General features: G+C 42.1%; 1 protein-coding gene across 1 annotated transcript in view; it reads left to right on the top strand.

The window, feature by feature from the left end:
- The window catches only part of GDAP1L1 (ganglioside induced differentiation associated protein 1 like 1), a 33676-nt gene extending 13588 nt beyond the window's left edge, over positions 1-20088 (top strand). The window contains exons 2-6 of the mRNA XM_083147006.1: positions 4290-4482; positions 10511-10684; positions 13712-13806; positions 15256-15370; positions 18686-20088. Of these exons, the coding sequence (XP_083003132.1) occupies positions 4290-4482; positions 10511-10684; positions 13712-13806; positions 15256-15370; positions 18686-19029 (921 nt within the window). The 3' untranslated portion in view covers positions 19030-20088. The remainder of the gene's footprint in view (positions 1-4289; positions 4483-10510; positions 10685-13711; positions 13807-15255; positions 15371-18685) is intronic.
- Positions 20089-21013: the final 925 nt, after the last annotated feature.

Consider the following 21013-nt stretch of genomic DNA (forward strand, 5'->3'; position numbering starts at 1 on the left):
GCATGTGCAGTCATTTGATAATCACTCAATTTTCAAATTCTCTAAAATAGCAATCTGAATCAGGCCTCATATTTATTGTATAGTGAGGCCAAATATGTAATGCACAATGATTCATTGAGGTCCAAGATTTGGAACTTTAGCCATACACAGGAGTCAGGACCCATTCTGCTTGTGTGTGTGTGTGTGTGTGTGTGTTTGTGTGTGTGTGTGTGTGTGTGTGCAAATGGGTCCTGCGATGTTCTAAGCAGACCAGCATCAGTTTGATGGTGATTTGGGGGCGGCAGCCTCAATTTGTAAAAACGGAAGTCAGTTAAGTTACCACCTTTTAGTGGAAGGGACGAGGCTAGGGATTGCAGCCTCTGTGTCAGGTGGCTTACGTGGTTCCATGTTGCTGCAAGCCACCTAATGGTGCCAGGAAAGATCCATTACTGTATCCTTGGATACAGTTCAGATCAGTAATGCAGCAGGAGGCATACACCGCCGACTGCATTACCATTATAGTGCTGTCACTGCTGCTTCTATGTAAGGAGCAATAGCAAATCCAACCACTTCTAAACCACACTTATTCACACTGTGCCCTATGTTTTAAATAAACTGGTACAACAAAACTTGGCTATCTTGTTTTACTAAAAGAGGCAAAGAAATGTCATTTTTCATTAGGAGTTAAAGTATAATTCATAAAGATAACAATAGAGTAAAATACAATAAATGCATCACACATGCCATAATAATTACTGTATGTTTAGACAGAACATATAAAGAAATCAGTTCTGTGCTATATTGAAGGAGACATGATGACCACACAGATTTTGTATAGTTTATTAAACTATATGTTCAGCAGAATGCTGCTTTCACACCGCAAAACCTGCTTAGACCAGGTATTTAAAAGTTTTTTTTTAAAACAGGTCAGATCAAGTTTAACCCCTTTCACATCGCATGTAAATACCTGGTCTAAAGCAGGTTTGCGGTGTGAAAGCAGCTGACACATCCCGGAGATGCGCTGGGCAGTGACCTCTTGGAGGTATAGAGGGGATCAGGCACCAGTAGGGTTGCCACCTCAATCATCATGGATTCCTGGAGATTTCGCCACTTCATACTAATGCGGGCGTGCGTCCGGGAAAGTGGGCGTGGCCTCGTAAAATGGGCGGGTCTGTTTAAAAAGGGGAGAGGAGAAGGGAGAGAGGGAGGGGGGAGAGGGGGGGGGACCAGTCTGTGACAGGCTTCTTGTACATCCTAACTTACCACCCCCCACTCACATTGGCATAACTCTGCCCCTGCCCTCCTTACAGTAAAAAGATGTAAACCTTTTAATGTTGGGTCTCCTCAACAGCACCTCCAAAAGAGACCTGGTCCATGCTTCCAAGCCGCTGCCGCCGGGTCTTCTCCTCAGGGCCGCGTCTTCTGTTCTTGCTCTCCCCCTTCCCCCGCTGCTCATTGCCACTGCGGCTGCATCTTCTGCTCTCCACCCCGCAGCTCAGGGTTGCTGCGGCCGCGTCGTCTGCTCTCCCCCTCTCCCCGCAGCTTAGGGCTGCTTCTGCCATGTTGTCTGCTCTCCCTCTCCCCCCTGACGCTCAGGGCCGTGTCTTCTCCTCTTCCTCTCCCCTCAGTGCCGCTGCTGCGCTGGCGCGTCTTCTGCTCTCCCCCACAAAGACTCGCGAGATGATGACATCTGACATCATCATCATCATCATCTCGCAAGCATCTGGTGTGGAGGCAGGCGCATCGGCGGACGGGGGACGCGGTACTGGCCACTGGGGAGAAGATGGAGGGCTGGAGGCTTTTGCAGATACCTGGATTCCGGGAGAATCCCGGAATCCGGGAGACTGGAAAAGCCTCCTTGAGGGTTGCCACCCAAAACGGGAGAATCCCGGAAATCCGGGAGAGGTGGCAACCCTAGGCACCAGAGCCTGCACTGCAGGCAGGGAGGAGAGCTGCAGGATGCTGGAAGGGTAAGGGTAGGGGGTCTGACACTGAGCAATAGCTGGTCCCCTCTGAGCCAGCGCAGTGCATATTTAATGATCTGCCCACTTATTACATATGTGCATATGTAATGAGCGGCCGGTTCATTAAGTACGCACTGCGCTGAGGACCAATAGTGCTCACTGCTGCCTGGGTACCGTTTCAGACCCGTTCAGACAGCAAAAAAAAAAATGGGTCTGAAACGGGTAGGACCCTGCTTTTTTACAGTTTCCAAAAACCATTTTTTTGTAAATGCTAAAATCACTGCACCTTTCAGACCGCACATATTACCGTTTTAAAACGGTTAAAAAGCTGCAAAATACAGTTTTTTAGTGTGGTCTGAAAGGGGCATTAGTCTTTACCACAAAGTCTCAGGCACATTATGCTCACTCTATTGCCAAGTCATCTGCTGTAAGCAATAAATGTAATGCCAATACGAATAGCGCTTAACAGCATTAGAGAAAAGAGAGACAAAAAATCTGCATTACAGATGGAACACAGCAACCTGCCTAGTAAGTCTACAGCGCAGCTGCAACTGGCACAAAAAGCAAATAAGTTACATTGCCCTCCAGCTACTGTCAGACATTGATTTGCACTTAATGGAACAGTGATGATCTGGGGAAATGCATACAACTGCGTAAAGCGATGGCGATCCTCGGGGATCGTTCCAGAACATATATTACATACAAGATAACATGTATGTATATATGTGTTTAACGATTCCCCCCCCCCCCCTCCTCCCTTCCTGCACTTCCTGGCCAGTGCAGCAGAGCGGAGAAGTTTAGCAACCAACAGTAGTCTCCTACAGGTCATATGTTGGGCATTAGGTAACATGCATGTTGAGATTGGTAATGTGTTGTGATATCAATTCGTGATATCACTTGTAGAATCACATTAGTATGTTTCATAACATTAAAATGATATAAATCCAACCTATTACTATACTTCATATTCAGATTATGGGCTTTATTTTGATTAATTCGGTCCTCTGTGTGTACGGCGATTCCCTCTGCAGCGCTGACACTGCGGAGGGGGGTTAGAGCATACAGAAATGCGGTAAAAACCCTGATAACAGGGTTTTTACCGCATTTCTGTATTAGAGAATTGCCCCCAATGTCACAAAGCAATGTTGGTTCAGAAGGGTGGGAAGTGAAGAAATAAAAATAAGAGAGGATATGTTTGTACTGTACAGCGGGGATGTAGTTGTAACACATTCTAAAGGTTAAGTGGATGGGTCCGAAATTTGACAAGCTTGCGTGAAGAGGTGAGCTTTCAGGGAACGCTTAAAGATTTGGAGGCTAGAGGGCTGCACTCACAGAGTGGGTGCAGCCTAAAGAAAGTGCTTCAATCATGAATGGGAGAGAATAATGAGTGTTTATGATAGACATAGATGTTGTGAAGAGGATGGGTAGGGAGATATTCTGCGATAAGAAAAGAGATGTAGTTTGGTGGAAGGCCTTGTGTGTGAGTAGAGGTATTTTATATTGTATACGGTGGAATACAGGTGCAATACAGATAGTGACAAATCTTAGGAGGATAGGTAGCTTTGAGTATCACATACGTACAGATGATACTGGGAGGTAGACATATAAAGCAGTGATAAAAGCAGAGAAGTGTGCCAGTGGAGAAGTGTGCCATGGCAACCAAACAGCTGCTATGTACAACGTGCACTGTTGAGGACCAGGGTTGGGAACCACTGATTTAGATATAACTATCTGTGCCCAGCCCTGGATATCCTTAAAACTGAAACTGAAAAGTTTAGCAAACCCCTGCCCTAAAAAATCCAGCCTGATGCCGAACATGTTGACGCTGCTGGACATTATGGAATGGGAACCCATGCTTAGTATTCCCAGCCTGGCCTGTCACAAAGTCTAAGTGCTAGTTTTGGTTTTTATGGCAAGACCTCTTTTTGCTGCTAACAGCCCAGGCTTTGGGCACCATTGCTGGTGACACCTTTGGCAAAGGCACCTATGATGTGTGGGATTTAAAACTGGTAGAAATTGCCTAAACTTGGCTTCCAACCCAACCAATTCAATTTGATTTGAAGAGCAATTCATGAACCTGTATATCTACACTTCTATGATTGCTAAAATACTGGTTTCTGTTAAGGAAATGTAAAACAACAGCAGGCAGTTAGAAATAGTGACATTATTAATCAGGAGAGTATCTAGAACAGGAGTGGGACCCATAGCAAAATCATTAAATGGTTCCCAATGAATTGCTAGGCTGCGTTCTTATGGAAGCTTCCAATGTGCATATAAAGTCTGCATTAACGGTCATTGTAATACTGAAAACATGCCTTCTGTAAGTAATTGCTGCTTCACTTGCAGATACGTCTGGTGATTGCAGAGAAAGGATTGCCGTGTGATGAACGAGATGTCAGCCTGCCACTTGCAGAACAAAAAGAACCATGGTTCATGCGCCTCAATCTTGGGGAAGAAGTACCAGTAGTCATCCATGGGGACAATATCATCAGTGACTATAACCAGATCATTGACTATATTGAAAGTAATTTTGTTGGAGGTAAATCTTGTTTATGAATATTTTCTGATGCAAGAATCTTTAAAAGAATTGTTCCATGAAATGATCATACATTTACAAAGCTGAGTGCATAGTCCATGTCTTCTCCGTAGGCCACATTTATGTTTTAGCCCATTAAATTATTATTAACTCACATAGACACTAAAACATAATGACTCTGACTACTAAAACAAAGAGATAAGCTGATGGAGAAGCTCCCAAACTATTTATTTTTCCGTTTATGGTCATAGTCATGGTAGTTAGTGAGCTCTAGGACACATCATACAGGGAATCAAAATAACATGACATCTGGATATCACAGAGAGCCGTAGATTTTGGTTTTAGTACTGTCACAAATGGCAGCTCTTCAAGGCATAATGGGGCAGATGTATGAAGCCTTAACAAGAGATAAATGCAAGGGTGATAAGGAGAGATAAACATCCAGCCAATCACCTGCTAACTGCCATGTTACAGGCTGTGTTTGAAAAAAGTCAGTAAGGAGCTGATTGGCTGAACGTTTATCTCTCTTTATTACCCTTGCAGTTATCTCTTGTTAAGGCTTAATACATCTGCCATAATGGCACATTCTGCCATAGAAGTTGTAATGCAGTTATCATTTTTTAACTAAATACTAGGGACTCTGTTTTTAGATTTTACCCCCAAGTACCTGCTCATTTGAAAACTGGGGTGTAAAACATAGCCCTTTACTAGGATGTTGTGGTAGAATTCTGCTGGGTACACATTAGACAATATTTTCAAATATCTTGCAGTTTCCGTCAGGTCGGAAAACAAAAACTAAATATCATCTAGTGTGTATGCTCTATGTCGCTAATGATGCGCGCTTCTGCACTTTAACAGCGCTATCTGTACAGAACCGGCCCTAACCAATTTGATGCCCTAGGCAAGATTTTAGCATATGCCCCCCCCCCCCCCCCCCCGCACCGCCACTAGTTCTGCCTCTGACCCAGCACCTATCAGCCAGTAAAACATAACACCCCTCAGCCATAGCTTTCAAAATCCACAGAGCCGCAAGTAGACATTTTGGTGCCCTGTGCCAGCAGGAGAATTGGCACCCCCTATATTTTAAATGGCACAACATGTGCCAAAGGAGCATATACTTGCTGGGAAGGGGAGTGATCACACAACAGTACCCCGCATCTACCACACTGTTCACAATGTTCCAAGAAACTGTCATGTAATTTAGGGTATTCCGACATTATGCTGACAGTGACCACAATTTTGATATATATGTGGTGATGTACAGTATAATCAGTGACCAATGATCCATATTACCAAAGTGAAGCAGATAGCTACACCTTCAAGATTGATGGAAGGAGTGGATCATATTATGGGGGGAGGGTGCACTGATGGACAGAAGGGAGGATGCATAGCTTGACAGACAGGAGGGGTAGGAGAGATAGACAGACAGAAAGACAGAGCATTATATGGGGGTGTAGACAGACAGAAGGGGGGGCACAGATAGACAGATAGCAAGGGGCACATATGGACAGACATAGCCCGGAACCTCTAACTATGTGTGTGCAGCTGCTATGAGGCCCGGTGGTTTAGGGGGAGTCCCAAAAGAAATCTCACTACACCCGCTAAAAATATATATTTGTATTTTTAATGACTGTAACACTGATGAGTTGATGGTGAATTGAGAGGGGAAAGGAAGGGATCAAGTCAGCACAGGAAATGGTAAGTTTTGGGGGGCACAGGGAGGGGTGAGGTGGGCACAGAAGGAGCTAATGGTGGCACAAGGAAGGCTAAGGGCGCTCTGAGGAGTAGGGGTATCTGTCAGGTGGAAGAAAGGATGCCCATCACTGAGAACAATCAATCCCCCTAGAATGAGGGGACAAACCCTGGTGCCCCATCATGGACAGCAGCATCACGCCATGCACTACTGACCACTGTGCATGTCGCAGATCCGGTGCTATGGGAGAGCCGAGTCCACCGCCAAGCTCCAAGCAGAGCATCACTAGCTTCTCCTCAAGCTGTATTCCAACTCCTCCCACTTGCTATAAGGGCCCGGGTGGCACTGCAGCAGCCGGAAGTTTCCCCATCCTCCTTGCACAACATCGGGTAACTGCCAGGATCGGGAGACAGTACCTGCTGGGGAGGGTCGGAGTTACACAAGAATGAGACAGCCTGTAGTGCTCAGGTATGCCGACGGCACTTTCTCTCCATTTCTACGGCTGCTTGCTGAGATTTCAGTTAATGCTCTTGTCAGGCAGCCGCAGGGGTGAGCCGGCCTAGTGGGGGTTTGGAAACGGCACAGCAGTCAAAGTGCCGGTATGACATATCGCTGCATACTGGCACTCATCGACCACTGGCCTCCCCCTCCATTACCTCCTCTGCAGAGCGGTAAAGCTACTGCAATTCCTACCAGCCCAGACCCCGCTGTCACTCTTGTATTATCGCCACAAAAGCAATGTACCGTCACACTGCACACTGCCTCTGGCCGTCCTTGTCCCGACGCTGCCTTCAATGCAGAGCTGACCCTAGGCTAGGCTTGGAAGGCATGCCCCTGGGTCTTCCAGATGCCCTAGGCATTTGCCTAGTTTGCCTATGCCACCGCCAGCATAACAGTTAGGCCCATTCTCCCCCGACTACTGTGTACCCACAATTACATTTCAGTTTGACTACAGTTATTCAATGGTTCCTCTATGGTTCTTTTTTTGTTGTATTGTATTTAATAAATAGTTGGAGTGTAAACAATATTATGTTTCTTTGACTCCTATGTAGTACCTAAAAGCACAAGAACATATAGTTGTCGACATTTCAATACAATTTCCAATGACACTGTCTGCTGAGCAGATGGCAACAAGACATAAGCAGTGGACATTATCAGATTGCATACTTCCCAACAGTACCTTTTTCCACAGGTCAGTGCAGGGGGTGTGGCCTTGTGATGTGGGGGTGTGGTCTAATGGTATGATGCCAGCCTGGCTGCAGCTTTTTTGGGTGTCACCTGTTGCAGCCTAAAATATAATTGGATGTTACTTGATATATTCCCTTCCAATATATAAAAGAAATGTCATTGTGAAGTTGACCAAACCTATCGGTGTGACTAGTAATGTAAAATTACAGAAAACTAAACAGTAACCAGTAGCAACTTGCAGGCATTACATTTATGTGCAATTGGTGGAAGGCTTTGTCTAGATATTCCCACCTGTTTGAAAGTGGTAGCGCTTACTGTAGGGGCACACCATGAACATGGCATTCGCACAGACAAACTGGTAATTAAAAATGTTACAACTGTGAAATGAAACACATAGAGGGAATGCAAAGAGCTCTGTTAACATGCATGAATACACAAGTTAGTCATAAGCAGGGGCAGAACTCTGGGAGGCAATGGAGTCATCTGCCATCGGGCTCCTGCTCCCAAGGGGGCACCTCTCCTCCCCTGCTGGTTCAAATCAGTTAATTGAAAGCCAATGATATCCCTTCTGTAGCTGAGTTCTGAAATATATATGTTCTCTCTCTCTCTCTCTATATATATATATATGTGTGTGTGTGTGTATAAAACACATATTTCAGAACAGACATATATTATATAAGGGTGTGTGTGTGTGGGGGTGGGGCACCAATATATATCTTGCCTCCGGGCAACTGTGACGAACTTACGCCACTGGTCATAAGAACACATGTTGTGAACCCAAAGCACATGACATGTACTGGTGGGGGTGTAGATCCCTTGCAGTCCCTGTATTTTGAACTCTAGGTGGACACACATGCTAGTGAAAGAGAGGTTATGTTCCTAGTGTGCAGCTAGATGATATATATGACACCAACATCCTATCTAAATTTTTTGCCCGGCTGTTTATCAGCTATAATATATTTTAAGCATCTTCACTCATTGCAATCAACATGAGTAACTAGAGCCTGGATTCTGTTATGTGCATTTCCTGTATTGTATGTGTCCGCTGAGAACTCTCTGATCACAGTTTAATTTCCATCTTAAAATGCCATCTGGGAGCAGTCAGCTGTTAAGACTGGTAAAGATTTAAATTACGCCTGCTTCTCAGCCTCATTAATTGTTTCAAACTTGTAAATGAATGGGATGGTGAGAAAGAAAGGTTATAGACTCAAGAGTGACAGCTTTAAAAATATTTTCAAATATGTTTGAGCCAGCGTAATTTAAACTGCAATATAAAATAAAGTTATACTTCATACAGTATATTTTCTGTATTTTAATGTAGTCAAGTGTTAATTGTCTACCCATCACCTGCACATAGCGGACCTCGTTAAACATCTTGGTAAATCAGAATAAATCTGCCCTGCTGCACTGTGCAAGCCTCACATTACAGTCCTAGATTTTGGGGAGGAAGGCCGTAGTGTTGGGATAAGTATAGTAAGGTGGAGGTTGACCAAGCATATGCCTGGTAAATAATATAATACAGTAAATAAATAAATAAAACCTCGAATCCTCCAGTACCCCAGCATGACCCAGTGTTAAGGCCCCCTTACATTAGAACGATTTTGCCTGATTTTGGCCAATTTCGATGTTTCAGGCTGATATATCGTCTGAAGAGCGCCACATCGTTTGTGTTTTCCCTCCGTTCCGACTTGCGGTCCCGTGAGAGTCGGATGGGAGGCTCTAGGTTGGTCGGACCGCACCTGTGATTTGTCGGAATCGGATGGAAAATGGAGTGCTTTTATCGTATGCGATATATTGCCTTTCTGCAATATATCGCACATATAGTACACATGCAATTTGGCCAGATAAATCTCATACAATTTATTTGAACAAATTGCATGCACAAAATAACACCAAAGAACCAAATTGGATGCAATCACTCCCGGGAAGGTCCAGGGGGAGTTCAAGGGAAATTGCATCCAATTTCAGCATCAGATATATCGTTCTAATGTAAGGGGCCCTTTAAAGAGCCCAGGCTGGTTTCTTCTAAGGTAGGCAGACCAATCACTGCCTGAATAGGGCCAAGTAGGCACCTCTCTGGGTGGAGCAGTTGAAAAACACAGTGTTTCTCTCCTAGTGGTTACTGTGTCCTTGCTGACAAAGCCCTATTCAATCCTCCTGGGCAGTGTGTACCAGTGTAAATAACATTTCAGGAGGATTTGCGGGAAAGTGTAGCGAGAATTTTTTTCTTCTTCACATTATTTCTTTGTATCTTGCAGGGGGGGGAGGGTTAATAGTGAGCATGACAAGCCCCTTAAATACAATTCTTACGAGGCAATATTGGGCCTTATTCTGGTTCACTCTCAGAGGCAGATTCCTTCTCAAATGGACAAAACCATGTGCAATGCAGGTGGGGCAGATGTTACTTATGCAGAGAGAATTAGATTTGGGTGGGGTTTTTCTTCAAAGTGAGATCTATATTGCAGTGTAGAAATAAAGCAATTAGTATTTTCCCTGCACAGAAACAAAATTACTCACCCAAATCTAATTCTCTCTGCACATGTTACATCTGCCCCCCCCCCCCCTGCAGTGCACATGGTTTTGTCCATTTGAGAAGTAATTTGCCTCTGAGAGTGAACCAGAATAAGACCCATTGTGTCAAAAGTTTTATTGGGACTGCAATAAGGTTTTTGTGTTCCTCATTAATAATGTTACTTTCCCTAAAATTCAACTTAGTTACATTGATGCATCTACCTCTACAGTTTTCTTTCAAAGTATATAGGTTTTATTTAGCAAGTTGACGCCATTTACGAACAAACCTGTTACACATCACAATTTATAATTAATTCGAACCATCGCATATAACCAGTACTCACCTACCTAGGCAATATGGAATCATAGAATTTGTAAAAATGCTTTATTAGAAGCCCTAGTTGGCCTTAGTATTTATTACTCTATGATAAATATTTCATAATTAATTACAAAACTGTTAAAGAAATAAGCAACCTCTTTTATAGCTTCTATGGACAGTCAAGAAAACCAAAATTGTAATTTTCGTGTTGCTTCCTAATGTAGGATGTGTTGGGCCTCAGACTACAAATGTTCGAGGCATGTGGTGTATTGCATCAAAGTTTTATATATTTGTATAACTTAACTGTATTTTCATTTCAGAACTTATTCCCCAGTTGATACCAGAAGCTGGAAGTCTTCTCCACTCAAGGGTTGTCCAGTATAGAGATGTTCTAGAGAGCCTTCCGATGGATGCTTACACTCATGGATGTATTCTTCACCCGGAACTTACCATCGATTCCTTGATCCCAAAATATGCCACCGCTGAGATCCGCCGTAAGTGGCCTCCTTGATTTTGCTAATAAGTGTGAAGAACAGTCTTATTATTGTCAGTTATCATTAGTAGAAAGAGAACTAGTAACGTTTTTATGTATCAGTAGTCCATAAAAACAAAACCACAGTTGCATGAGTGAACAATGCATTTTACACGTTTTTTGGTAGAAGTTTTAAATGACTATGTTCAGCTGTTCCTGATTCTTTCCATTCCTGATTCCTCCCATGTCCAATTGAGGACATGGTCCTCACTTGCAAAGTTGCACAAGTGTAGTCATCACACATCTTCAGCTGTTATGGTAATTACCATAATCTTATTGACTAAAGATTTTTCTATATCCCATCCCCTTCAAAACTGGGGACCCCACTTCAGACAAATCCTGAATGTATATGAGATAAAGTGCAAAAAAAAAGTCATTCAAATGTGTGCTTAGCACTAGCATATACTATGCCAGATACGTTATAAATAAAATAGCTTACAGGTGGATAGTTCTAATTAGTGAATGGTATGGAAAGTGTATAGGGATGTTAGAAACCTCTCTATGGTGGTTATTCAGAGCTAATTGCTACTGCAGTCACACGGCGATCGATTATCGAATGATTGCACATCCGTACAGATTGTAGCGTGCATGCATGAGGCCAAACAGTGGCATGACTGACTGGAAGCCGGCGTTTGGGGGTGGTAACCTGCCATTTTCTGGGAATGTCAGAATAAATGCAGGCATGCCCAGGCATTTTCAGGGAGCACCTGGGACATAAGCTCTGGCACCGCTCAGTCTGTTTCTATAGCACAGCATGCACGCACTGGAAAAATCATACAATGGCGAGTTGCGGATGGATTTACAGATGGACGACCATCTGCAATATTCTTGCAAGTCCTTTGCGGACTTGCACAGGGCAAGTTTTCACTCTGTCTGGGTGGCAACTATTTGATCGCAGTCCTCTGCACATTCGCACAACAGTGTTAAAGTCTGAATAACCTCCTATGTCAAAAGATGCTGCTTCTTATTGCACATAAATAAATATACTGTACAATGTAATCGTGTAAAAACATACGCAGACAAAATGTAACTCTTATGTCATGAGTAAACAACAGTAGACTAAATCACCATAGTATACTGTAAATTAAGGTTTCATAAAAGAGGCCCTACATTTGTTGAATTTTAAAGTTCACAAAAAGGGTATGAAACAAAGATGCAAGTGGTGTCTTATTCGGAGTTGGACACAACTTGGATGAAACGGTCTTTCGATGAAATAGGATGCTTTGAGTGAGGTACTGCCGGGCAGTTCCAAAGCATTTGCATGGACCGGCCCTGATTTGTTGCAGCGTTGTAGGTGTGCATAAACAGCTCCGTGAGTATGGACATGAAGATTGTATCTGATGGATCTTTTGCACCTATCATTGGACTGTCATAACAACCGGAGTAAATTCAATAGGCGGCACTGCTTTCCGTTTGCACATGCATAACCCCTGCATTAGTTAATCAGATACTTATATTAGCATGAAATGTAAAACAGGCTTCCATGGCTGTCCCCAACTACAGTACAGTCACTGTGCATACGACTCAGAATCAGCTTATCTTCCAACAAATAGTGTGATGACTATTCACAAATATGCGCTTAGCGACGCTAATGTTATTAATGCCTTCAGTATTGTTCTTACGCTTATGAAGCATGTTCAGGGATTTCATTACAATGATGTCATTAGTGGTCAGTTTTCTGCAGGTCATCACATTTTCTCTTCTCAATTTACAGAGCATAAACACTTTTCATTCAAAGAAGCAGAAATCTACCCTTTGATTAATTTAGGATCATGTGTATATTCTCCTTCAGTCAGGTCATTGATGTGAATGTAGGATTTGAATACTTGTCTTGGAAGCAACCTGATTAATACATGTAATGATAATAAATCCAAAGGCAGTACACAGTTTATCTATCTTTCTGCTCAAGTAATCTATTGCATAGGCAAGGAAATTACATAAAAACATACATGGGTAGTCTAAAAAAACAGAAATAAATATGAATAAGGACCATACCAGACAAATGGATTGAAAGATCAAACACATTCCTTGTGTTACATCAAGGGCGGATTGGCAGTAAAAGTCATTGGGAAGTTTCCCGGTGGGCTCACACGCCTGTGCCCAGGAGAGAGTTCAGGTTGGCAGCCTGGTGGTGTGGGTGTTTTAGAGGGTAAAGGGTGGCATAAATCTACCTATGACACCAGGGTAGGTCATTGTCATGGAATTAGCATAAAGTTGCAGATGCAACTGCAGGAAAAAACACAAAAATGGCATTTTAGGCATACACTAAGCTGAGTAAGCCACTGCATAGGTAAGAGCACCCTGGCTCTGCTACGTACCCAGCAACATGCTAGGCAGCAAGGGCTGGTGGGAGTTGTAGTTTATTTGGAGTTTCTGCTCTGTGTAGTGCAGTGCCAGACACAGACGCCAATAACACTTTGTAGCTGCTGTGGTTGGGCTTGGTAGGAACTACCCAGAAGGGCAGACAAGGTAATAACTGTATGGGAGACTTCAGCTGTGGTTATAAGTGTACAGTGTAGTACACTCTCCGCTTCAGTGATAAAATTCAGTCCAAACTTACTTTTATTTCTATCTGCCAAAGAGGGGGCATGCGATGACATCATGTGACATCAGCTGGCCGCCCCTAGCAGACATCGGCCTGCCTGCATTCTTAGGGGGAACACCCGGCGTTTTTATGAGGACACTTATAACACGCTGGGCGTTCCCCTGCTCCCTCCACGCAGTAAACGGCGCATCAGTGCTGAGGCCGAATTCAGATCTCAACTAGCGATCCTGAATTAGTCCCAATGTGTGCATTACAACTGGGCTTTTCCCATGAGACTACAGCCCATTAAGTTCTTCAGCATGCGCAAAAGTACGCAAAAAATGGAGCCACTGGCAGACCCTAGGACAGTATTGTTGTTTTTAAAGAAGGAGTAGGTTATAAATCAGCCTATATATTGTATTAAGTTCTGTTTCAAATAGATACATTTCATTTCTTATCACGCAGGACACCTGGCCAATGCCACCACCGAATTATTGAAACTAGATCATGAGGACCCTCAACTAATGGAACCATATCTTTCCAAACATAAAAAGCTCATGGTATGTAATCGTATCCTACTAGTTCTCATTTGTTACTTATTTTAGGTTATAAGAACTATAAAGTCTGAAAAAATCCATGAGGGATTGCTGCAAATATCCAGGGGGAGATGTACTAAGCCTTGGAGAGTGATAAAGTGAAAGGATAAAATACCATTAATCAATTCCGGTCATCTTTCATACACAGCCTATAACATGACAGTTAGGAGCTGATTGGCTGGTACTTTATCTCTCGCCCGCTTTATCACTTTGCAGGGTACTTTACGTAACTATATCTTATAACAACAACCAGTATTTGTAAAGTGTGGTACAGTATAGTGTAGTTTGACATTATACTTTTAACTATAACCCCAAATCAATTGTCAATATGCATTGTATAAAAAGTATACAAAATACTGGTTACTTCTTACCAACAACCAGTGTAAATCAAGTTAAAGCTCTAAAAGAAATGCCCAGCCTGATTTGAGCAAGATCTGTATATCACTCTGCGATGATGGAGGACCATGGAGACCTATAGTGTGTCAGAGTAGATTGCTGATGTGAGAATTTGCAATCTATTTGATTATTGAATAACTGCGCTTGCATACGGATCATAGCGCTCAGGGGCATGCCAAAATAGAGACAAAAATAGCGAAAGGATCTAATTGCAATCCCCTCGCAATATGACTGACAGGAAGTCAGCATTTGGGGTTGGTAACCTGCCGTTTTAAAGCAGGGTTTGTGAAGTCAGCACTGGCCTCGATCACCCTGTCCCTGAGTTGTGGAAGGATCAAATTTACTCACATTTTCACAGACTTTAAAAATGAATTGATGGTTTGTGAAATGTATATGGATGTGCGACAACATTAGGGATGCCAATCCCGGGGCATTGTTTCAATCCCAGAATTCAGGATTGAAAAATGCCTGACCCCGGGATTGGCTTCCCTGATAAAAAAATTAAAATCCGCCCGGCCACCCCGCATATTTACTTACATATGCGGTGTGGGTGGAAGCCGGGTGGGTGGGCGATGGAGCAAAAAAACGCGGCGGAGGGCAGAACGCCCATGACAAGGCGGGCTGTGCGGCCTGACCTCTGACCTCATTATGCCGCACAGAGCCGCGCTGCCGGGGATGGGAGAAGCCAGGCAGCGTCTGAGTGGGAGCTCAGGTACTGCCCGGCATTAGACTGCGCATGCGCAGTCTAATACCGAAATACCAGGATTGGAATCGCAGCGTTTTGGGGCCAAAATTGGTCATCCTAGACAGGATAGCAGAAAGTGGTATTTTCTCGCAGATTTGCACAGGGTGGGTTTTCTTTCTTTCCGAGCGGCGTCTCACTACTCAGTCATCTGCAAATGTACAGATAAGTGATCAGGTCTGTATAATATACATACCTTACATAAAAGGTAGTATTCTAAACATTGTAATGTATAAGTTGAAATCCAATGCTATTATCCATGTTCTTTCCTCCAGGCTAAAATTCTGGAACATGACAATGTAAACAACTTGAAAAAAATCCTAATTGAGTTATCCATGGTATTAGACCAGATAGAGGCTGAGCTGGAAAAGAGAAAAATTGAATATGAAGGTATGTGTGTACATGTACTTTCTAGAATAAAAATATATACTCCAGTGTAGAATTCACTCACACAAGTGTCTTGCAAGAATTTCCTTGGGTGAACGGCAGCATAAGAAAACTCCTATGACAACAATACAAACCGTGGATATAGCAAAACACAGAAAATGTTTGGTGCTTAACTAAGGGTTGCTCTGCTGATTTTATGAACAGTAGAGGTGTACAGGTACTGGAATCCATGGGGGAAATTTACTAAGATGGGAGTTCTATTATATATGGGATTTTGCTATGGGAAACCAATTAGATACGATTATCTTCTAGAAGGTGCTAAATAAATAGGAAGTAGATTCTGATTGGTTGCCAATAGCAACATCCCACCTGATATAGAACTCCCGTCTTAGTAAATAAATCCCACTATGTTTTATTATATGTTGTATTTCTTACTTAGGAGGTGTACACGAGGTTAGGTGGAATAAAACTCCTATCTTAGCAAATAAGAGAAAGAAAAAGTCCTTATTGTGCTACAGCTATTGTTAAAGGGGACGTCAACCCCTGGCTCAAGGAGTGTACACAAATAAAACACTTAATGGGTTGGGAGTAAAATTCCGACAGTTACCATTCCGACGGTCAAAATTGCAACTAATTCCACTAAGTCTTTTCCCCACCCCTCCCACAGCCTAACCCTGCACTTACCTTCCCGCAGTCTAACCCTATTCTCTGTACTAACCTTCAGAATCTATCGGTGTCTGACTGTTGGGATCCCGCTGTAAGTATTCTGTCTGTCGGAATGCCAACTGGCGGGATCCTTACCACATGACCGCTTACCTAGACATGGTATACCATTTAGAATGTAACCACGAGCATTGTCCCAGATTCTGGCAGAGAAATGGGTAAAATCGTCCCAAATCACGTGTATGACATCCAATCCAAAGTGCAGTCCCGTGTGCATCGGACCAGAGTCAGAGGTCGGTGTCAATGGCACATGGCGGTTGCTTTTTAGCCCCCACAATGTATTGTATCCTTTCTGCAGAGCAGGGAGCGTTGGGCAGGAGGTCGCAGCTGGTTGGATGGTAGTTTCTCTCTTTCCTTTAAAACACTCTCCAAGGTTTAGTACAGCTATTTGTATTGACACTTATCAAAGCAAAGTTTATAAATGTCAATAAAAATTAGTTTAGGGTTGCACCTAAGAATATTCTGCATGCCCATTGGAGTTCCCAGGAGCAGATTGCCAGATGCTGGCTGTTTGGGAATTCCTGCAAGGTTGTCTGTTTTTTTAAAGTGTAAATCATTTACACAGAAAAACCACATGCTCTTGGTTTGTAAATAAATATTACCCTGCGCTCTCTATAAATCAATTTGATTTCACTATGATTGTTTAAAAAAAAAAGTGTGGTATAGCTTGTTACCAGAAGAATTGTGATGGGGACTGTGATTGTGGGTTAATGGATGATGATTGTTTAAGTGTCCCAACGCGTTTCAGCCATTGACTGGCCTTTTTCAAGGATGTGTGATCTGAATTAATGCCACACCGGCAACTTACTATTACCTCATTAATTTTTATTTAACGATTGTATATACATTCGTATATTTATATGTTTACATGTGTACATGTTTTTATGTGTGGCATTTTGTACTCTTTATATGCTTATATGTGCTTTTTTAAATCATTTTATATATTTATCTATAAAACATTTTTTTTTTAAACAATCACAGTGAAATTACATTGATTTATAGAGAGCGCAAGGTAATATATTTATTTTGATATTGCTAACCCAGGAGTTTGGACAACTCTTTTACCTTAGCAGCACTCGCCCACAAGAGGTCTGAGCACAGGAACTATACCCCTTTAATAAAATTTGGTTTGTAAAGGATTGTAGCTTTAAAAAAAGCCTAGCAGAAATTCACAAACAGCGTGCACCTTATACACTATTACATTTTGTGTCCAGTGTTTGTTATTTGCATGCTAATCTAGCACACTGGGAGTGATCAGTATTTCTCCACCTTTCTTCTATTGCCATGTTTAGCTGCTGGTTGACACCAAAATAGATAGGATATATGTGTCTGTCCCATTCGTAGTGTATGTAAGGTAGTGCAGGATTTATCATCAGCTGTTTTGTATATAATGGCATCCTTGTTATAGAAAACACTAGCTACAGCTGTCTAGTGGTGGAGCTGGCTGAGGTTTTGTAGGGTAGGGCTCACACATTTCAGTTATTCATTATTTTTACACAGAGCTTTAGGGGACGTTTAGCATTTTGAGAGAATAGGGTGAGACCCAGTCTACACGAGTTTGCAAAAATGAAACCTTTATGTAGAGAACAAAGACTTGTGTTCCTCCCCCTCTGCCTATACTCCTTTTCCACTGCAATGTGTCCATTTCCACACTTGTAGTCACCACAGTGAAATTCTAAGCGCATTGAGTCTAAAGTAGTGCTTACAGTGGGCAATGCGTCCTTCATATGTGACCTCCAGCATCTGTTATATTGTCTGCATAGAAAATGTTTATGGCTTCACATAGTGTGGAATGCCAACGGCATTCATTTTATTGAACAACATTCAAAGGCTATGTTAATTAGTAAAGCTGTGGTTGGAAAAAAAAATCAATTTCCTGTTGGAAATATATATATATATATATATATATATATATATATATATATATATATATATATATATATATATATATATATATATATATATATATATATATATATATATATATATAAAATTGTTATATAAAGCAGATCTGTTTTGTTCAGCAATTACTGCTTAGGAAGTGTCAGACTTGGATGCTGAACTTCTGGAGTGTTCTTTTGACCATAGAATCTCTGGCACATGTCTGAAGATGTTCTGACAGACTCAATACCCATGAACTTAACTGAGCTTTTATTGGATAAAAGGTTAAAAACTCTGTGCTTGGTGTCATCAGCTCCCCCTTATTCTAATAATGTTGCTGCTGGAATATATCCTATGGGTATATATCTATACCCCGATATAAACATAAGGTGAAAAACAAGATGTGGAAATTATGCGTTTAACAACTTGAAGGAAAGCACACTACACTATGAATAACCCTAACCAAACAGATACTATCTTAACAACCAAATAATTTTATATTAGTTAAAGGCTAAGCAAACTTATGTTCCACTTATTAAAGCTGATTTGTTGTATACTGTATGATCCACTTACACCAGTCCAGGAACTAAGCCACTAGCAATCTCCTCATTAATAGGGTATTACAACAACAAAAGAAAATTCGTAAAACACATCCATATCATTAAAATACTTTTAAGTTGATGTTTTAACACAAATATTTGTATTCTTACTTAGGCCGGAAATGTGATCTCTGGCTTTGTGGACACACCTTCACCTTAGCGGACATACTTCTGGGAGCTACGTTGCATCGACTCAAGTTCCTAGGACTTTCAAAAATACAATGGGAAGATGGGAGCCGGCCAAACTTACAGTCATACTTTGAGAGAATACAGAAGCGCTATGCATTTCGGAGAGTACTTGGAGACATCCACACTACTCTCCTGTCAGCAGTTTTACCCAATGCATTCCGTCTGGTCAAACGAAAACCACCATCTTTCTTTGGGGCATCTTTCCTCATGGGTTCCTTAGGGGGAATGGGTTATTTTGCGTACTGGTACTTAAAGAAAAAATACATCTAACGTCTAGCTGGTCTTAGTTTGATGTCTCTGTGCAATGTGGTATTATTAAACCTAGTAAACAGAAACCTGAACAAACTTCACCATAAAACCAATATCTTTAATGCTAATGTAAACATTCCACAATAGAACACTTAGATCTTATATTGCAATAAAAGTACTAAATTTACTTTTGTATGTAAAGCAAATTAAATCTATAATGTTGCAGTATTAATGATCAATCTATCACAAACTTGTTGAATTGTGGCCTTTCCCCAGTTACAAATTTGTTATCATTTAAAGTAAACCCATCAATATACATATTAGAGAAATTCATTTTGACAGTTTTTCAATTTAATAGGAGCTTGTATCATCTCTGAGCTCATGACTCACCTGTGTCCACTTGCTCCAATGGAGGTCACTGGCTCCAAGCAACTTAATAAATGGACATATTTAGTCAGTCCACAAAATAGCTGCTTCCACTGTTGCAACAGGTACACTTAAGGCCAGCAAAATGGTGGTCAAATAACCACTCAAAAAACTTATGACCAAAATAAAAAGCCATTATCTTTGTAAACTCACTGTTTCTTCCTACATATTATTTTCTAAGCTTATAAAATAAGAGCACAGAATGAAATCCCCTGACACACAATGCTGGAGACAAAGGAATGAAACTGCGCGTTAATGTATCTATGTTTTAATTTCAATGTAGATTTATTTTCTTTGAATGAAATATTTTTAGATTGAGCTGTTTTTAGAATGTACAAGACTTGGATGCCTTTGGATTTATTCTAAACAGCTGCTTTTACTTTTAAAATCCTGTGACCCTCTTTTGTTGCCTAAATCTCATGGGTACATATTTTTTTTACTGCATAGAGAACTTGTAACACTAAGAAAAAAAAATGTGGGCATTTAAAGGCCCGTTTCATATGAAAGTCTGTGATATCTGTCTGTTTGTGCACATCCTCATAATTAATCACAGGGTTCCAAACTTTCTTGTGCCTTTTGTATGTCAGAAAGAGCAAAATTAAGTTCTTAAAACAAGAAAGTATTATGGATCAATAAACTTTTGGTGGGAAAATAGAGGTTTCCTTTCTATTTTATCTTACAAAAAAAACTCCTCATCAATCAAGGAGTGTGGGGACGCGGATTACTTCACATGTATTCCGCGTACGCTCGCCACGCTTCGGGCTTGGTGCGCTCGCCACACTATCTAAAATCAACTCCACGCCGACGTGGATAGTGGGGGTATGAAAAGGGCGGAGGACGCGTACCGCTGCGCTCGCCACGCTTCGGGTTGGCATTGATAGGGGGGGTGGCGTTAACAATAGGGGTGCATTTAACATAGTAATCACCCATCAGGGTGCTTGTACAATTAAAAATCACATTGCATGCCATTTTAATGGCATGCGATGCAATATTTTATTGTAAAGTGCGGGTCTTTGGACCCGAAAATCAGGTCCCATCGCATCCCTTAATTAGTGGTATGCGATGCGATAGGATGGGCGCCGTGATAATACACAAGTACCGAATTTTTTACACAAAAATGTGGCATTATTGACCACCATGGGTTTTGAAGCACTTTCATAGGTTGAGTATCCCCTATCCGAAATGCTCGGGACCACGAGCATTCCGGATAGGGGAATTTTCCGGTTTTTGGAATAAATTTTTGTAGCCATACTTACCTGTCCCCTGATGGTGTCCGGTGGTCCCTCGGCGTCCGCGCAGTCCCCGGGCATCCACAGCAGGCCTCCGGCATCTTCTCCTGGTCTCCAGCGGTCCCAGGAATGCATTGCGCGAGTGTGCGCGTGCACCGGTGACGTCACCGGCGCGCGCGCACACTCGCGCAATGCATTCCTGGGACCGCTGGAGACCCTGGAGAAGATGCCGGAGGCCTGCTGTGGACGCCCTGGGACTTGGTAAGTATGAAAAGAGGGTTAGGGGGGTTAAAAAAATAATAAAATTCAATTGATTCCAAAAACCACGGTTTTTGGAATAATTCGGATAG

The sequence above is a fragment of the Crinia signifera genome, chromosome 6 (genome assembly GCF_055691185.1).
Source record: "Crinia signifera chromosome 6, ASM5569118v1, whole genome shotgun sequence".
Taxonomy (NCBI): Eukaryota; Metazoa; Chordata; class Amphibia; order Anura; family Myobatrachidae; genus Crinia; species Crinia signifera.